Raw genomic sequence first — 17880 nt, forward strand, 5'->3', positions numbered from 1 at the left:
TATGGTTTTTGAAATTAAACCTGACACTTAATGGGAATTTTTTTTTTTTTATCTCGATTTAGCCTTAAGGAAGTAAAAGAAAGCCTGCTAAGGAACGCTGTGTTATTAATCATGAATAAAATTACTACACAACTAGGCTGTGGGCAGAGCTATAATGGAGAATTGTCACGATTTTAAATATAAGTTAGTAAACGGATTAATTTAGATACTGAATTGAAGGGTAAAGCTGATGGCTGCAGATGTGTACGTCTGCCCGGCGTGCACATAAAGGAGAAATTTCTCAGCAGCTGGGAGAGAACTGTAAGAGCTGAGGTCTGTTCAGTCAAGCTTCCTAAAAAGAAAGAAAGGGAGGATGAAAAACTCACCTGGAAGACCACATGGTGTAACATATGAATAAACTAAGCCAGACAATCTGTGAGGATACTGACACAGGAGACAGCTGGTGGTTGGATCAACCTTATCAAGTCAGGTGTTACGCCTGGGGACATGCTAGGAGGCAGCGTGCACAAACAAATGTTCATTCACTGACTGACACAGCATACAATTTTAAAGCAAAAAGGGGAAATAAGAAAACAGAGTCTTAAAAATGTAGTATTTCTCACAATATCTCTCCCAGCTTTTAAATAAAAGGAAAATGTTGCTCCTTTAAATAGATTTTATTGGCGTCTCATCAGAATGAACATGGAGTCCCCTCTCTTTGCAGGATGGCCAGTCTGAAGCTACATCATCTCTTTTTTTTATAATTGTCGAGCTCGTGACACACACCTCTGGAATCGTCACACATGATCAGTGCTTTTAGGCAAAGCTTTAAGACCGAGCTGAATTGAATTACATCGCCAATTCACACTTTGATAGCGTCTATTAACTTTGCAGACGGTCCTGATGGTAAGCCTATCATATGGTGACTGCTGTGTAACGGGATTGCAGATTGTAGCACTACAAAGTGTGTAGCGAGCAAAGCGTGGCAGAAAGTAGCAGGCCTCCAAACCACCGCTGCTGCAATGAGGCTGATGGTAGTCGGGCGCTGAAATGCTGCAAGAGTAACAAAGAGCTGCAGCACCCCCAACAGAGGGTAGAGACACACCGACAGGCAGCGAGGTAATGGAAGCAAGTGTGTTCCTGCGCACTGAGCAGCCGTTTGGTTTGGTTTGTTCCTCTTTCTTAATGTTAGATATCGGTTTGTGTGTGTTGTATGTGTTTCTGTAAGTTATTTACAGTGTTGCTGACCCACAGATCTCCGGCACGTGTGGGAGTACGTGTGTTAAGTGACCACATATCAGTATATACCAAATACTGAGCAAACAAAAATAAGGGGGAAAAAAAGACTCAAAGAAAGAAAAAGAAATGATGAAAAGGTGGAAGTGAAAGGATAAACTGCCAAAAAAGAAAAAGAGGAGAAAAGACCATTGCCATAGCAACAGCAGTATTTCTGCTATCCAGCAATAACTGCTTGATGTCAGATGCCAGCTCTTGGTCTTAAAATGTATTAAAAGAGAAAGATATGCATAAAGTCTGTAAAATTGTGGCTTATAGTCTCTCCTAGAGAGTGACTTAGAGAGAGTTTACAATATTAAATACAGTCTCTAAACACATCACACACGCACAAATGTTCAACAACACAACGTGCCATATAGCGGTGCATTTGTCAAGATGTTTACCCGCATCATAAACAGCTGGATGTTTCATGAACTGTTACTAATCACCAATCAACAGCTATTAGAGCTCTGTGAGCAAAAAGTTTGATGAACTGTGGAGCCGTGGTAATGAATGAAGAACTTAAAGTTCCTGTGGCCCACGTGGCTCAAAGAGACTTGTTCCGGCGAGTCATCAGTTCTCAGTTCGCCACTGCCAGAGATGCTCAGCCGGCTCCTCTACGTGCACCCACAGCAAAGCAGCTAAGGCGGAGGTAACGTGCTATTGTGGGCTAACAGGCACCTTTCACAAACAGCTGTAGCCGCAGCTGCCAGTACTACTCAGCCTTCTATTAGGTGCAGCTATGGTATGAATTTGAAAATCCTCATAGGGGGTCATATGATTGTTGGGTTTTTCTCTGTACATATTATTGTACGAGCTACTGTACAATATAAAGCGCCTTGAGGTGACTGTTGTTGTGATTTGGCGCTATATAAATAAAATTGAACTGAATTGAATTTTCAGAAAAGCTGACCTTTGACCTTGACCTTGAGGTCGAGATCACTGCAATTCGTACTGGTCCGAGATTTTTAGTAGATATGCCTATGGCAACAATTTCAAAATCCCACGTCACCTTGTTCTCAAGTTATCGCAATTGCAAAGCTAAGTGTCCAAACTGCCCCCTCGCACGCTGACAAATGAATAAAAGCCGTAAAGATGGTGAAACAGTTTAGCTTTTATCACAACAATAAAATGTTTATTCCAAGCACTTCGGACAGTATATTAAGCCAACATAAGTCTACATAAAGGCCAATCAAGCAATAATAACAACAGTAATAAGAGTAATAATAATGCCACCATGAAAACTGCTAGAACTTTTCAGAAGCACCGTGATAAAAACTTTTAGTCATACCTCCAAGCATGAACTGAACTGCAATGCCACCTGTCAAGAAAATTAAAAATCATTTAGGCTAAGTGTCGGTCCAAATATCTAATAAATGTAATAAATAAATCTGTTAATTTGACGGTGACTAATTTTAATCATTCCCATTAAAGCTTTAATTGAAGCAGTCTGAGGTGATCCCAACAATGAATCCATCAGTGCTTATAAATAGCCATAGTAATGGTTTTGTAACTTCTGAAGCATTTGTAAGAGAAACAAGATCATTTAATAAGCTGTATGGAGATGTTTCAATATTTTCTGATATAATGAATATGGGGTCCAAGTATTAAATTTTTCAGTATTAGCTTACACTTGATTGATTAATCATGAAAATAATTAATGGTTGAATCTCTTCTTCCATTTCTCTAAAACAAATGGAAAAAATAAGTACATTTTGGGTTCATTGAGATGCGATTTGCATTGAATCTGAAGTACAGCTCCCCCAAAAAAACAAAAACAAAATAAAAACCTCTATTAACTCGCTAAATATATTTTTTCAGTGTTTCACTTGTAACATGGAATGTGAAACTGCAAAAGTTCTACTCTGTAGTAGACGGGACTCATTTTTTCCCCCTTCCCCCCTCAGTTCTGTCTAAAATAGCTTCCCCCTCACTGTGCATACCGTGGGTGCTGTGTTCAGGTTCACTCAACAGACCGGCTCGCCTCAGGACATCAGGAATAATTAGCAGAGATCAACCTGACATCAATCACTCTACTCTTACAAGCGTACAGGTCATCACCTTCTACATGACCTTACATGCTAAACAGACTGCTGTCACAACCTGTCGCAAGGTTCAATGAAGAGAGAGAGACAGTTAAGAGAGAAACTGACAGCGGTGTTAAAGTTCTGAATGCAAAGGAGATCCTGAAGCAAGTTGATCAAGAAAAAGAAATAATGTACTGACAGGTGAAATATTTATATAATGCACCCAAACTATTTCTTGGCCAAATACCAGTAGTACATAACCAAGTATTAAGTTGTGGGACCAATGGTGCTGGGTTGTGCACCGAGTCACACACATCTCTACATTTGGTCTCTAGAGGCTGGCAGACCAACCATGTCAGGTGGCTTGGCCCCAAAACATGGCTGCCTCTGCAATTAATTACACCATTCAAGCGAGCAACCAGCCAATGGATCATCCCAACCCTCGTCCTTTGAGCTCAAGGACAGTCGGTCAAATTTCCCTTCCACACCAGGGGGTGTCATCCCCACTGACACAGTCTGCTGGTATGTATGTGCAAATTGTATAAGCATTAATGCGTCCCAGGCAGCAGCAGAAATAATGGCCTGCCCTTAAAGGACAAGGAGTGGTATGTGTCTGGTCATCTTACTTTTAAATGAAAACTTCTTAAATTGTTTAAAAAAAAAAAAAAAAAAAAAAGGGGAGCTGTAAAAGTCTTTGAAAATAATCTAAGTAACAGCAAAAGCAAATCATCCAACTGTGAGCACATAGTGATATTATTTACCTTTGTGTTTACAAGAGGCTTAAATTCCATCAGATGTTGGCAATTTATTTTTTTCCTTTTGTATTTTCATCTATATCCCATTCTTTGGAGCTGCAATGACCCAATTTCCCCACGGGGATCATTAAAGTTTCATCTTATCTTATCTTATCTGCCCCATCCTTCTCCCCTTCCCTATCACCTCTCAGCACCCCCCTTCTCCTCCAATCCTTCACTTAATTATGTCCTGTGAATGAAGTTCATCTTTCATGCTGCCAGCAGCCGGCAGCGTGGCTCGCCCGTTCTGGGGTATCTAATCATGGTGCAGGGACTAAACTAAATTTAGACAGTCAGCATGTGATGCCTGGCAGGCCTTAATGGGGGCTGACATCTCAAGACACTCTGCTGATGTGCAAGATACACTTTTCCCGAGCCGGCTGCAACCGCTGTTGACTAACACTGATGACTTGTGAACCAGTTTGTTAGAAAAGTTTTCAAGGGGTGAAGAAGTGTGCTGACGAAGGCTATTCAAGCCTAATGAAATCCTACATTTACATTTTAGGACCATAGCTAATGCCCACTCTGTGTGTGTGTGTGTGTGTGTGTGTGTGTGTGTGTGTGTGTGTGTGTGTGTGTGTGTGTGTGTGTGCAAATTAAAACAGTCTACATGTGCAAAGTCGTCCAAGGGACACTAATTTTGCACACTTTGATTCAAACTGCAAGTCAACCAGCACCATGTACAGTGGGGCAAAAAAGTATTTAGTCAGCCACCGATTGTGCAAGTTCCCCCACTTAAAATGATGACAGAGGTCAGTAATTTGCACCAGAGGTACACTTCAACTGTGAGAGACAGAATGTGAAAAAAAATCCATGAATCCACATGGTAGGATTTGTAAAGAATTTATTCGTAAATCAGGGTGGAAAATAAGTATTTGGTCAATAACAAAAATACAACTCAATACTTTGTAACATAACCTTTGTTGGCAATAACAGAGGTCAAACGTTTATTATAGGTCTTTACCAGGTTTGCACACACAGTAGCTGGTATTTTGGCCCATTCCTCCATGCAGATCTTCTCGAGAGCAGTGATGTTTTGGGGCTGTCGCCGAGCAACACGGACTTTCAACTCCCGCCACAGATTTTCTATGGGGTTGAGGTCTGGAGACTGGCTAGGCCACTCCAGGACTTTCAAATGCTTCTTACGGAGCCACTCCTTTGTTGCCCGGGCGGTGTGTTTTGGATCATTGTCATGTTGGAAGACCCAGCTTCGTTTCATCTTCAAAGTTCTCACTGATGGAAGGAGGTTTTGGCTCAAAATCTCACGATACATGGCCCCATTCATTCTGTCCTTAACACGGATCAGTCGTCCTGTCCCCTTGGCAGAAAAACAGCCCCATAGCATGATGTTTCCACCCCCATGCTTCACAGTAGGTATGGTGTTCTTGGGATGCAACTCAGTATTCTTCTTCCTCCAAACACGACGAGTTGAGTTTATACCAAAAAGTTCTACTTTGGTTTCATCTGACCACATGACATTCTCCCAATCCTCTGCTGTATCATCCATGTGCTCTCTGGCAAACTTCAGACGGGCCTGGACATGCACTGGCTTCAGCAGCGGAACACGTCTGGCACTGCGGGATTTGATTCCCTGCCGTTGTAGTGTGTTACTGATGGTGACCTTTGTTACTTTGGTCCCAGCTCTCTGCAGGTCATTCACCAGGTCCCCCCGTGTGGTTCTGGGATCTTTGCTCACCGTTCTCATGATCATTTTGACCCCACGGGATGAGATCTTGCGTGGAGCCCCAGATCGAGGGAGATTATCAGTGGTCTTGTATGTCTTCCATTTTCTGATGATTGCTCCCACAGTTGATTTTTTCACACCAAGCTGCTTGCCTATTGTAGATTCACTCTTCCCAGTCTGGTGCAGGTCTACAATACTTTTCCTGGTGTCCTTCGAAAGCTCTTTGGTCTTGGCCATGGCGGAGTTTGGAGTCTGACTGTTTGAGGCTGTGGACAGGTGTCTTTTATACAGATGATGAGTTCAAACAGGTGCCATTCATACAGGTAACGAGTGGGGGACAGAAAAGCTTCTTACAGAAGACGTTACAGGTCTGTGAGAGCCAGAGATTTTCCTTGTTTGAGGTGACCAAATACTTATTTTCCACCCTAATTTACGAATAAATTCTTTACAAATCCTACCATGTGGATTCATGGATTTTTTTTTTTCACATTCTGTCTCTCACAGTTGAAGTGTACCTCTGGTGCAAATTACTGACCTCTGTCATCTGGAAGTGGGGGAACTTGCACAATCGGTGGCTGACTAAATACTTTTTTGCCCCACTGTATTAAGCCATTAGGTGATGAGAATGCAGATTAATGTAACAATTAAGATGTGATTGCAAACAATAATGATGGCAATAGCACATATTTACTGAGAATGATTACATTCTAAGTAAATTGGATAAAACACTGCTGCAAATTAAAGCCTGAATAACTACACAACAGGTATGTGTGCCCACTATAAACATAGACTGTATATAAAAGACGGTTGTAGGCACTATGATGTCACTATTTTGCATACTAATATTTTTGACCAAACTTGCAAATTACTTTTTGCTTGTTAGATTTTGAAGCCAGAAGTAAAATATTTGGATGCAAGGGTGGAGTGCTAGGTTATTAGCTAATGCTAGCTAGCTTGATGCATTGACATGATTTATGGATACATCTCACGGGATATTCGATATGTTATCATTAGTGCTAGCATATTAATTAAATATACCCAAAGGCACCAGTACAACATAGAGGGGCTTAAACCTAATAATGCACATCTTAAAGCATAAATAAAATTTAAAGGGATATAAAATTAATTGAATTTATAGTTATTATAAGGAGGGATATTAGGAGGGAAAATTTTTGGCCACAGCATGTTTATTTTTGTTATAAAATATATATGGATGTTTGTAGAAGTTGATTTGCTTTTGGAGCCAGGTTAGCTAAGCTGCTGCCTTTTTAGCTCCCTCAACCTGTTATTACTCAACAACTGTTTTGAAAATTACTTTCTTTATTTTCTTTCAAGCAGCCTCAAAATTCCAGTATCAGTTGGCCTGTAATTCAAATGTTTCCAAGAAAGACAATATGAATGCAGGATGCAGTTTAATGTGAAACAGATCGAGAAAGCATTGATTTTGCACCAAGAGCAAAACAGTAAATCACCAAGGCACAAACAGTAGATGAGAAAAACAACAAGGAAATTACTTAAATGTGATCAGGTAAAGAAAAACCTGAAGAAAATGTTTGTCTCTAATGATACACTGTCTCAAATACACGTTGAAAGCTTTTCGGTTGCGGTAAATTAAGACCACAGTCGTCATTTGAAAATAGAAGGCACGGTATTTAAACTGTGTCGTTTCTGCGCTGAAATACGTCTGACACAGCTTTTTGCATTTAGCATATTTAGTGTATTTAGACAGGCACATAACCAATTCTCCTCATAAGCCTTGCAGTTTGTGGTTTTGTTTTGTTTTTGTTTTTATCAAATTCACCACAGTGGCCTCACTACGTTTTGTCAGCCACATTCAACAAACACATACACGCAGCTTAAATACACAAAAACAACCCAAGGACATCAGGTGTACGTCTTTAATCTCAACGAGGGTCTAAAAGCAAAAGGGCTTTTAAAAGACATTCGACTTTTACAGTTCATCCTGCACCAATAATCCACACGAACTCAGCCGCTTTTAAAAGTCTCTGCTCTGACCAAAGGTAACCTCAGGTCAAACTAACGAGGAAGAAGACAAACATCTACAATTTTTGGTCATTAGTCTCAGGTTTACTGTTCAAATGTCAATATGTGATTTTTTTATTATATACTATGTTGGTCTCTATAGGTTTTCCGTGTGATAAAACAACTGTATTGTAGGTGCTATTTTTACTACTTGTTTCTTAACAACTCACTGACTTGGATTTTGTCAAAGGTAACTGACAGACGTGTATATACGCTGAGACAAGCAGCTCTAAGCCTCAGCTTGGCCTCACTTAAGTATTTACGTATGTATTTTTCACAGTTCCACATTTAACTTTTTTTTGTCAAACAATGTTTGTGGTCCAGTGTTTTGTTCTTCATGAAGGACTGACATATGTTCATCCAACCCTGAATACAACTGCAGACACCTCAGTAAAATGTGGGATTTTTCTTCGTTCCCTGCTTTCCCACCTTGCTGTGATTTAAACCATTGCTATAACAACTGCAATAATTCCACAAATTCAGAAGCAATGTTCTCCAGCCAAAATCACAGACATTTCATCACATAACATGCTGCAAATTGCAGACTAGTCACTGGATGGATCGCAAAACTCAGCATTCTGCACTCAGATAACTCGTTTGATGACTACTTCGATGTAACTTAATTACCTGAAACAAGGGAATCGATGCAACAAGCTAATGCGCACAAGTTGCCAAAAGTTAGTTACAAAGGACACAGAGTCAAATGCAAAGAGTTCACAAGGATTTCACGGCCACTGGGGTAAGCAGTGGTAGCAAACAACATCTCTTGGGTTGGATAAACAATAAAGGCCTGTCGTTTGGTTAGAACAAAGGCCTGTCATTGGCTTTTGTTGTTGGGGTATTTTTTCCCCCCTTGTAATCTGCATGTCCAGATGGCTGGATGACTTTCTCCCTCGCAGCATTGTTAAAAGCACGACACAGCTGGCAGACAGAGTGGGAAGCAAAAGAGTGCAAGGAAATGAAAACGTGAAAGAGTTCAGGGAACAAAAGAAATAAGGCAACGCTAGAGAGACAAAGTAATAGCGAGACAAGTGAACTAAGTAACAGAACACATTGTAACACTGACAGACGGAGACTGGTGGACAAATTTCTCTTACCCAGATCTGTGTTGGGTCCTGCCAACAACTGTTTGAACTTATCTAGGCGGGACGCTTCCCTCTCGGTCATGGCTGGAGTGCCAGATGTGTTCTGGTCAGCCATGCGAGCCACTAGAGGGATGACAGGAGGCCGATGGGGCAGAGACCGCTGTCTGTGGAGGGCTGCATGCTCACCTGCTGCATCTGGTGGAAGGAGTGAGATGAGAGAAATTAGGGCTGCATAAACACACAAACACACATCCAAAGGATTGAGACGATGCAGCTCTACATCATGCAGAAAACACGGAATATGTGATGAAGGTCTACGGCTTGCTGCTACATTAAAGAAAACATACATCCATATGTAAAAAAGGACAGATGGCTTTTATCTTCATCAAACTCCTAGAGAAAAATTTCAACTGCAAAAATTGTGTCTACTCAAAGATCACTTTTTGCAATTTAAAAATGCTCTGCCTCCTGAATGTGCAGGGCATTCGCTGCACTTTAATTTGAGCTGTGGTGAGTTGACACCGTGTCTGGCAGCAAAAGGTAGGTGTACGGTGATAACAAGTTAAACAGCAGGCGAGATAACGTGAGGTTGCTGTGAACAGCAGACAAAGTTAAATTGAAGAGCGGCTTTTTCAAGCTAATTGAGTTGATATCAAATTACAGAACCATTTACTCGCACGCACTGCAGCCTGAGAACCCTTCTGCCTGCTGCACCAATCGACTACATGTGAGAAAAGTCCATGCGGTCCAATCAGATGTCTACTGTGCGCTTCCTGTCCTGTCACCTCCATGTAAACTAAACTAAATATTTACAGCAACGATAACAAGGGTTGTCATGGCAACAGATTTTCATGCAGGATTAGTGTGGCCAAAAGACAAGGATAATAGTGTGACACCTAAATCTGTCATATCGCGCATAACTTTCCTTTTTTCTTTTAGTAATTTTACGTTTTAATTGTAAAAACAGCAACGCAGTGCAGCGACTCTCTCAGGCCAAACTGTGAGCCCATCTGCGAGTGAAGTCCGTTTAACTGTGCAGCTAGCTTTAGCTCGGAGCACTCTGCAAGAGATGAGCAGAAAAGCCACGTGAAGAGCAGACAGAAAATATGTCATTAAACTAAAAATCAAGTCCTCGATGGTTCATTCGTCTCCACCTCTAATGTTTGTAACAGCAAAGCTGCATCGAGCTGCACTGGTCAGGGATTCAATTCTAACAGCTGATTTACTGTGGGAAGTCAGTCCGTCAGTATGTGAGAGGAACAGCTGCAGTAACATGAAAGCGACATTAGCCTGGCCAGCAAGTCTAAATATTACAGTTACTGTCAATTGCAGACTTCAGGTTTATTTCACAGGGTTTTCCAAAAAATGTGAGCATTAACTGTTCAAGAATTACAGCCACTTTTATACATAGTGGCCATATTTTCTAAAGACTCAAAAAGAATAATTGGACAAATCCTAAGGTTTTTTTGAAAGTTTAGAACACATGGACATCGCCAAATGTTGCGTTTCCTCTCTTGAGCTGCTCTGCTAGGCTTTTACTGCAGCCACCTTCTGTTGCTGCTTTCAGTGCTGTCTCAACTGAAACGCATGCTCTATTGAGTTGAGATTAGGTCGCTAACTTTATCCCATTTCTTTGCCTTTAGAAACTCTTTGATTGCTTTTGCGGTATGCTTTGGGTCATTATCCATTTGAATTGTGAAGCGCTGTCTGATCCATTTGGCTGAAGCTGTCAGAGAGTATAGTCCTGTACACTTCAATATTCATCTTGCTTATCCTATCAGCAGTCCCATTATCAATAAACACTGGTTTCCCGCTTCCAATGGCAGTCATGCATGCCTTCATCGTAACACTGCCTCAAAAGCCGCTTTTTTCCTTCTCTTCCCATCATTCTGGTACAGGTTAATGTTTGTTTTATCTGGCTTTGAATAAGAGATGGTATCTTATTTATCTAGTCTGTCCTTCCTGTTCTTCTGTGTAACCTGGGGGTAAACTGTCTGTATTTCCATTAATGAAGGAACCTCTCAATTTGAGACTTTGACAATGATTCACTTACCTCTCTAGAGTGCTTTTGATTAAAGTTCTGCAATCTCTTCACTTCACTCCTTCGCATCAGTTTTGTTTGGACCTCACTCAAAGGTTCCAGTCAAAAGACACCAAATTCAAGTTCAACACTTTTTAGCTTTACTAATAATGGACTAACAAGGCCACAAATCTCACCTGGCCATGAAATTGCTTGTCAGTCAGCTGTCCAATTAACTGTAAAAATGGGAGACTATGTATAAAAATGGCTGTAACTCCTAAACTGGTAAACCAAAACTTCTGTTGAATTAAAGCTAAAGGTCCAACATGGTGGTATACTGAGGCAAAAATTACAAAACTTGTCTCACTGTCTACATAGTCCAATCAGATGTACTGTGTGCTTCCTGTCCTGTCACCTTCATCTAAACCAAACAAAGGATTTTCAGTAATGATTACAAAATCTGTCATGGCAACAGAGCTGTATACGGGATTATATAGTGGGAACAATAGATAAGGACAGTCATGCCCCTAATGTCGATCATACTACTAGTAAGAAAAGGCAACTTCTGGCATAAACTTCTACCACAATTCATGTGTGAGAATCACTTTATGCACATCATTTTAGAGCCCAAAGAGAGTACTTAGATATGACATTATTGTATTGTTTGTATGCAGGTGTTAACAGATGTAGTTACGGCTGGTGGCTTGTTATTGAATGAGCTTCCAGTAAAGCGGCAGTTGTGGTTTTATAACCGTGAAGGCTCTATACTGGATAGACAAACACATTAATTCAGTATTGAGGGCCACATGTTCTACCAGATGTGCAGAAGAAACAACAGAAAGAGTCCCACAAAACCAAGCAGAGACAGCACGCAGACAAGTGTGTGAGATCAGGACCTCAATGTGAAGACGGACACTGCTCCTATCACACTGGGCAAGTTCATAAAAAAAAATTTTTAAACGCCCTGTCGTCCACACTGCCAACATTTCCTAAAGCAAAACCAGAATCACACAAGCATTTGGCAGCAATTAAGAAAACTGGAATGCTGCCGATTTTAATACCCCTTTCACTTTTTACAAGAACAAATAAAAGGCTACAAATCTGTTCTCAAGTGCTTTATTTGCACTTAGAAAAATTAAAAAAGATTATTCAAGCTGGCAGCAGCTTCTCTCTACTGGAGCCCTTTGTGTCATTTTAACAATAAGCCCTTTTTTATAGTTAATTTAATAACTTTCCTTTTAAAAGGCTGTTAAGAGCAAAGCTAAGTTGAGAAAGTTACATTTCGGGGTGCACTGATTGTGAAATTTTGCACCAATACCAGGGAAAGAAAGAAATCTTACACAGTTTTAAATTGCATTTACAAACATGCAGCCAGCATTCAACAACACCAGTATCCGTCATTACTGAAGCAAAGCCAAAAATATTGGTCCAATTGTACAACATCTGTATAATGTTCAATCATCATGACTTCTGCTTTGTGCTGGCTAAACATGTAAAAGACAATATGATTTTTAACTGAAAGAAATTAAATTAGACAAATCTTTATTACAAATAATTATGTAAGTATCAATAAACGCTTAAAATTGATGACTACGTAAGCCACGGTAAGACATCAAATATTACATTTAAGGAAGGATTCAAAATAAATATGAGCAAGTGTACAAACATTTATAAAGAGCACTTTTCCCAAACATGACAGGCAGTTACAAAAGCAGAGTATGTATTTTAGAAGACAAGCAGAACAGAAAAAAAGCCCAAAACAGAAGACAAAATAAGAGAAGACAAAAGAAGACTTGTATACTCCTGTCCCAACAGATGATGTAGCCGTACATGGAGGCCAGATAAGAGGAACTGCCTGAAGGCGAAGGGCTGTTCGTGTTATCTGTATCTAAACACAGCAACAGGCAGTGGAGCAGACAGCCAGGCAGACAGACAGACAGATGACCTGCCAGACAGGACAACAGTCGGCTACACGGCTCTCCATGTACAGCTTCAGCATCTGCTACTGCTGCTGGTGCTGCGGTCTATAGACATACCCGGTTGCTATACAGCGCTACACAGTGTCACATTTAAACATGAACACTGACGTGACCTGTGGAGCAGGCTTCGTACAGTGACGCATCTATAAAAGGGAGCCATGATGCAGAACGGTTGTTGTGTATTATGAGGTCATGGCAGGTCGCTCAGAGAAGCTGTGCAGGAGGTGGGAAGGTGTTTCTTTCAACTCCCATGTTCATATATAAGAGGAAAGGGACTTGAAGCGAAGGGGGGAGAAACACATGTTACTACACTACTACTACGCTCTACACTGAAACATTTTTCCTTTTCTTATCTTTGAATATTTTTATCTTACAGTGGAAAAACAGTGTTGACAGTCAGACCTCTGATTAAGTCTGATTCATTAAGTCTGCTTGTTTCCCCTATTGCCTTAAAATGTGTTAACACAACTTATTAATGAATAATGAGTTCTAATGTAAAACTAATCATCAGGTTTGCTGATTCTGAGACTTCAGTGTCAATATTATGCGTAGCTATCAGCTACATAAAATGCAGTCTTGAGATCCCTTCTCAGGCACTTCCCCTATCGACCTCAGGTGACCTTGATAGGCCACACGATAGGGTGGGGCAAGTGGTTTCCCCTTTAACCCCCGGTGATTGTAATGACCCACATCTGTTTTTGGGGTTGTTTTTTTTTTGCACCTTGGCTCGCATGATGACTCACATGATCAACAGTGGGTCAACAGTCACTTCGAAAGCGGACGACACTCACTACGGTTTTAATACCTGAGACTCTCAACCCTCTGTTTTTAGAACTTGGATGAGAGCTGAAACATCTTCACAAATTCCTTGCTGACAGTTTAACCAAAAGGCATTTCCAGTGGAAACTGGCCGACATATCCTGAGTATAACCATGTATAATATCCACAAAACTTAAAAAGAGGTTATACACACACAATACGGTAATGTTATGTTCAAGCCCAGTACGTATTATTCCGTGAGGCTCCTGCCTACGATAGCCGTAATGCTCTGACAATCCATCAAGCGGTGCGGCTTCGTAGCTTAGCAAAGTTGTACTAAAACATTTTTGACAGATTTTTTAACCGTGTATCACATAAAATCCGTTGAAGGTCAGTAAACACAACCAGAATTCATACATAAGGCGCACCAGATTATAAGGGGCACTGTCGATTTTTCTGAAAATCAAAGGATTGATTTTAAGTGTGCCTTATTTTCTGAAAAACATGGTAATAACGACGGCCTGCTTGCATGCTCTACCAAAAATAGTGCTTTGTTGCGTATCTGACGGTCGAAAACCAAACCAGTTCCACACCACTGAAGTTGCAGCATTTTTACAAACGAATTCTGGTTCATCTGTTTCATTCAACGATCCGCCTTCGCCCTTCTCATTCTCCGTCGCCACCATGCTTTTTCTGCCATGTGCATATGAAAACAAAGGCACTGCACATGTGCGTTTTTTTCATATTCTATTGCGATATTTCATTTTCTTATCGTTGCCTAATATTATACTTGTATTACCGTGAACAGTATGATATGGCCCAGCCCTACTCACAAACTAACCCCAGAGCATGAGAGAAACTGAAGTTTTACACAAACTGAAAGCTGAGAATATTCATCAAGCACCTTTACTGCTCAAAGCAACACATTTCCAAAAATGCAACTCTTACTGTGAAGTCAAACAGACAGTATCTGGTTTGCATTGTGCTCTTCATAGTTTTACTACTGCTTAGCAAGCAGTTGGAGAGTGTTTGCAGACAAGTCAGCAACTCCCATGCAAATTACCAGCAACCGTGGCATCTGCTAGCACTAATCACGTTTTTGGTACAGCATTGCTCTCTCTTTCTCTTTCTTACCAATTTCACCGACTGACAGCAAGCAAACCTGCGACAACTGGTCAGGGAATACTCATTTTTCCATAGCAACCAGCTTGGTGGTTGCCAACCAGGCTCTAGGCCCCTGTGGCTGAGGTTTAATGTGATATTGCAGCTACTCTTTTTACCATTTGACAGTTAAAAATATGCGTGTGTGGTGACTGAACTTCAACATAGAAAAGAGCTGTTCTCAATAATATGAAAAGAAGCAGTAATAGCTTAACTTTCCATCTCCTACTTATGCTTTTTGAATTGTATTGAATTGCTTTTTGAGTTCAATTTCAGCAATATAATTCAACTAATTTCAAGACTTTAAATTAGCGGAACTCGGGTGAATTACTGTTTTATTTATTTTCTTATTCCTGAAGTGATGTTAATGATAAATTCAACAATTTTTCACTGAATTAAATTTAAAGTAATTTTCATGCTGAGCACTACACAAACACGTCTGCTCAAAGTACAACATTAGCAGTCTTAGCAGATGTTCTCACTGCAGAATGACAACATCTGCCAAGTCTCAAAGCAGCTGTGAGGCACAGTAAATAAACCCCACTAAAAATACTGGCGCCACAAACACTCCAACTTTCTGAGCTTATAAAAAGTGCATCATCACTAAAAACCTAACTATGTCGATCATTTTTAATTGTGTTTAATGGATTTTTCGCAAAGCAACAAACCTATTTATGGCGTTGCATTAGAAGTTACAGCGGTGACATTTTCTAAAAGATGCCCTATTCACCTTCCATGTATTGCCCTCCTCAGAAACTCATTTACGGATTTAAGTGTATCTTTGCAGAAATTTCTCTTAGTGAGCACTTGGGCTTAAAAAACAGAAAAAAAACTCGCAGAACACTGAGTAATGTTGCTCACTAACCTTTAGGTGACCCAATTGGAGCTTCGCTGTGGGACTTCACTAGGCGGCCATCAGTGTAAGGGCTGCTCTGGGATCCAAATAATACCTCAGGGCTGGTCGCGTCTCCCTCTTCCACCCTGTCCTCCTCTTCCTCTTCTTCATTGTCCTCGTCGTCCTCTGCCACCTCCTCCTGTGTGTCGTCTTCTCTTCGGTCCAGCTCTGATGTCTCATCCTGCCTCTGTTTCTCCTGTTGCTTGCTGTGATTCTCAATCACCTGTTCAGCAGATAGAAAAACAAGGTGAAACCTTGGTGAGCTTAAGGCTGGTAACCTCCCCAGAACACATAAGGCGTACAACTCGCTTAGATGAGTAAACTAACGTGTTGGGTTTTTTTTTTTTTTTTGCAGCTGCTACTTGCTTAAGAGAAATGCAAACTGTGCAATTTTGTAAAATTTCCCCTCTTAAAGATAAAATGCATAATAACTCTATGAAAAGAAAAATCTTTCAATTTGTTAAAAGTTGTCCTTACCTCAGTTAATGAACACGCTATCCTTAGTAAATCTCCAATATTTTAATTTCAGCAAATGCAGCAAAATCTGAAATAATCTTTAAAAAAGCCATTGAATTGTTTGCGCTCAAGGCCACAACTTGTACCATTTCTTTCATGGCAGGCGGCATAGTTTAGAGAGGAATCTATTTTAACAGGAAGTTTATTTTATGTCTGCAGCATGTATGTTGTCCAGACTCTTCTGAGAGGACACATCACCCTGGCAACCAAGACAAGGGCGCTTTAAAAGAAGACTTTACCATGACATTCCTTTAAAACTAACGCTGTAGATTTAAGGGCCTATCCAAGTCATTTTTAATGATAATTAATCGTGTATTTCAAATGATATGTATGTTAAAACAATAGAAATGAAGTGTTCATGTTGTGAGCTTACCTACCAACACCTCCAGCCTTCAAATATGAACCTATTTGCCCTTTAAAAGTTGCTACATATTATTTATGGACACAAATAAGAACATGTAAAATAGCAGAGATGAAAAACTGTTTGGGGCAGGGATAGCTCAGTAGGTAGAGTGGTGGCCCCATGATCGGAAGGTCGGGGGTTCAACTCCACTGAACGGCTACCCTGAGGTACCCCTGAGCAAGGTACCGTCCCTACACACTGCTCCCCGGGCGCTGCATTGGTGGCTGCCCACTGCTTCACTGGGTGAATGGGTTAAATGCAGAGGAATTATTTCCCTATGAGGACTAACACATACACATAATAATAATTATAAATAATTAAACTGTGTTCAGGAATATGAATAAACGCTAGCAAATGAATACCCAGAAACAAAAGAATCATTAGTATTTCACAAAATACACTGAAGCAGTGTTGATTGGTGATGAGTGCTTCTTTCTACACAGACATAGGAAAATGTGCTACTGCAGTGGAAAGACATCAATCAGGCAAAACTGCTTTAAAGTAGTTTACCTTATTGGCTGTTTCCATGACCACCTCGATGTTGAGGTTCTGCGCAGCCATGGCCAGCAGCTCGTCGTCGTCATCCCCGACATCCCAGGCGTCGCTCGTGATGCTCTCAAACTCCTGGAAGGTGGTCGCCTTCTTGGGCTTGCCTGGAGTGGCTGGAGGAGGCTTGTTGCCTGCTTTGATCAGACTGAAGGACAGAGAAAAAAACAGGATAATGGGGGAAAAAAAGAAGTGGTTTTCGAAAAAAGAAGAGAAAAGGGATGGGTGCAGAGGGTGAGAGAAGGAAAGAAAACAAGAGAAAAGAGAATGTGAGATGAATAATTAATTAAAATTAGGAATTAATAAATGAGCTAGCATTTGTCGTTCACATATTGTAAAATATTTCAATTTTACACAAAAACACTCAGCTTAGCTTTATTTTAGTAAAGCTAATCCCGGTACCAATCAAAAGGACAGCTTTTAGGTAAAATCAATAAGCAAATCAATATGAGTCATTCTTCAATTATTAATGACTGCTACCTTTTTATTTTATAAACCAAATAAACAGTTCTTCTTACAGGGACAACATTTTGGACGCCTTTCCAAGTCAGTAGGATACTTTTAATTGCAAAAGTGCCGCTTTGACAGACACAACAGCTTAAAAGAGTGCTGCAGACAGCTGTGTGTCTGTCCATTCATTATGTAATTTTCACTTCAAGTTTGATCCATGTTTAGGCTGTGATGTACGCACAGCATGGTTTTACCGCTTTCTAC

At 40.5% G+C, this 17880-nt stretch overlaps 1 protein-coding gene across 3 annotated transcripts in view; it reads right to left on the reverse strand.

Annotated features, from left to right (window-relative positions):
• The window catches only part of tbc1d22a (TBC1 domain family, member 22a), a 164953-nt gene that overhangs the window by 140064 nt on the left and 7009 nt on the right, over nucleotides 1-17880 (reverse strand). For all 3 annotated transcript variants that reach the window (XM_085251273.1, XM_085251274.1, XM_085251275.1), the window contains exons 3-5: nucleotides 17131-17314; nucleotides 15672-15924; nucleotides 8900-9082 (exon numbers count right to left, since the gene is read on the reverse strand). In XM_085251273.1, coding sequence (XP_085107399.1) covers nucleotides 8900-9082; nucleotides 15672-15924; nucleotides 17131-17314 — 620 coding nt within the window. The remainder of the gene's footprint in view (nucleotides 1-8899; nucleotides 9083-15671; nucleotides 15925-17130; nucleotides 17315-17880) is intronic.

Source organism: Mchenga conophoros, linkage group LG17 (assembly GCF_057382185.1).
Source record: "Mchenga conophoros isolate Kocher_MC1m ecotype Shallow Benthic linkage group LG17, M_conophoros_male_GT1.1, whole genome shotgun sequence".
In the NCBI taxonomy this organism is placed as follows: domain Eukaryota; kingdom Metazoa; phylum Chordata; class Actinopteri; order Cichliformes; family Cichlidae; genus Mchenga; species Mchenga conophoros.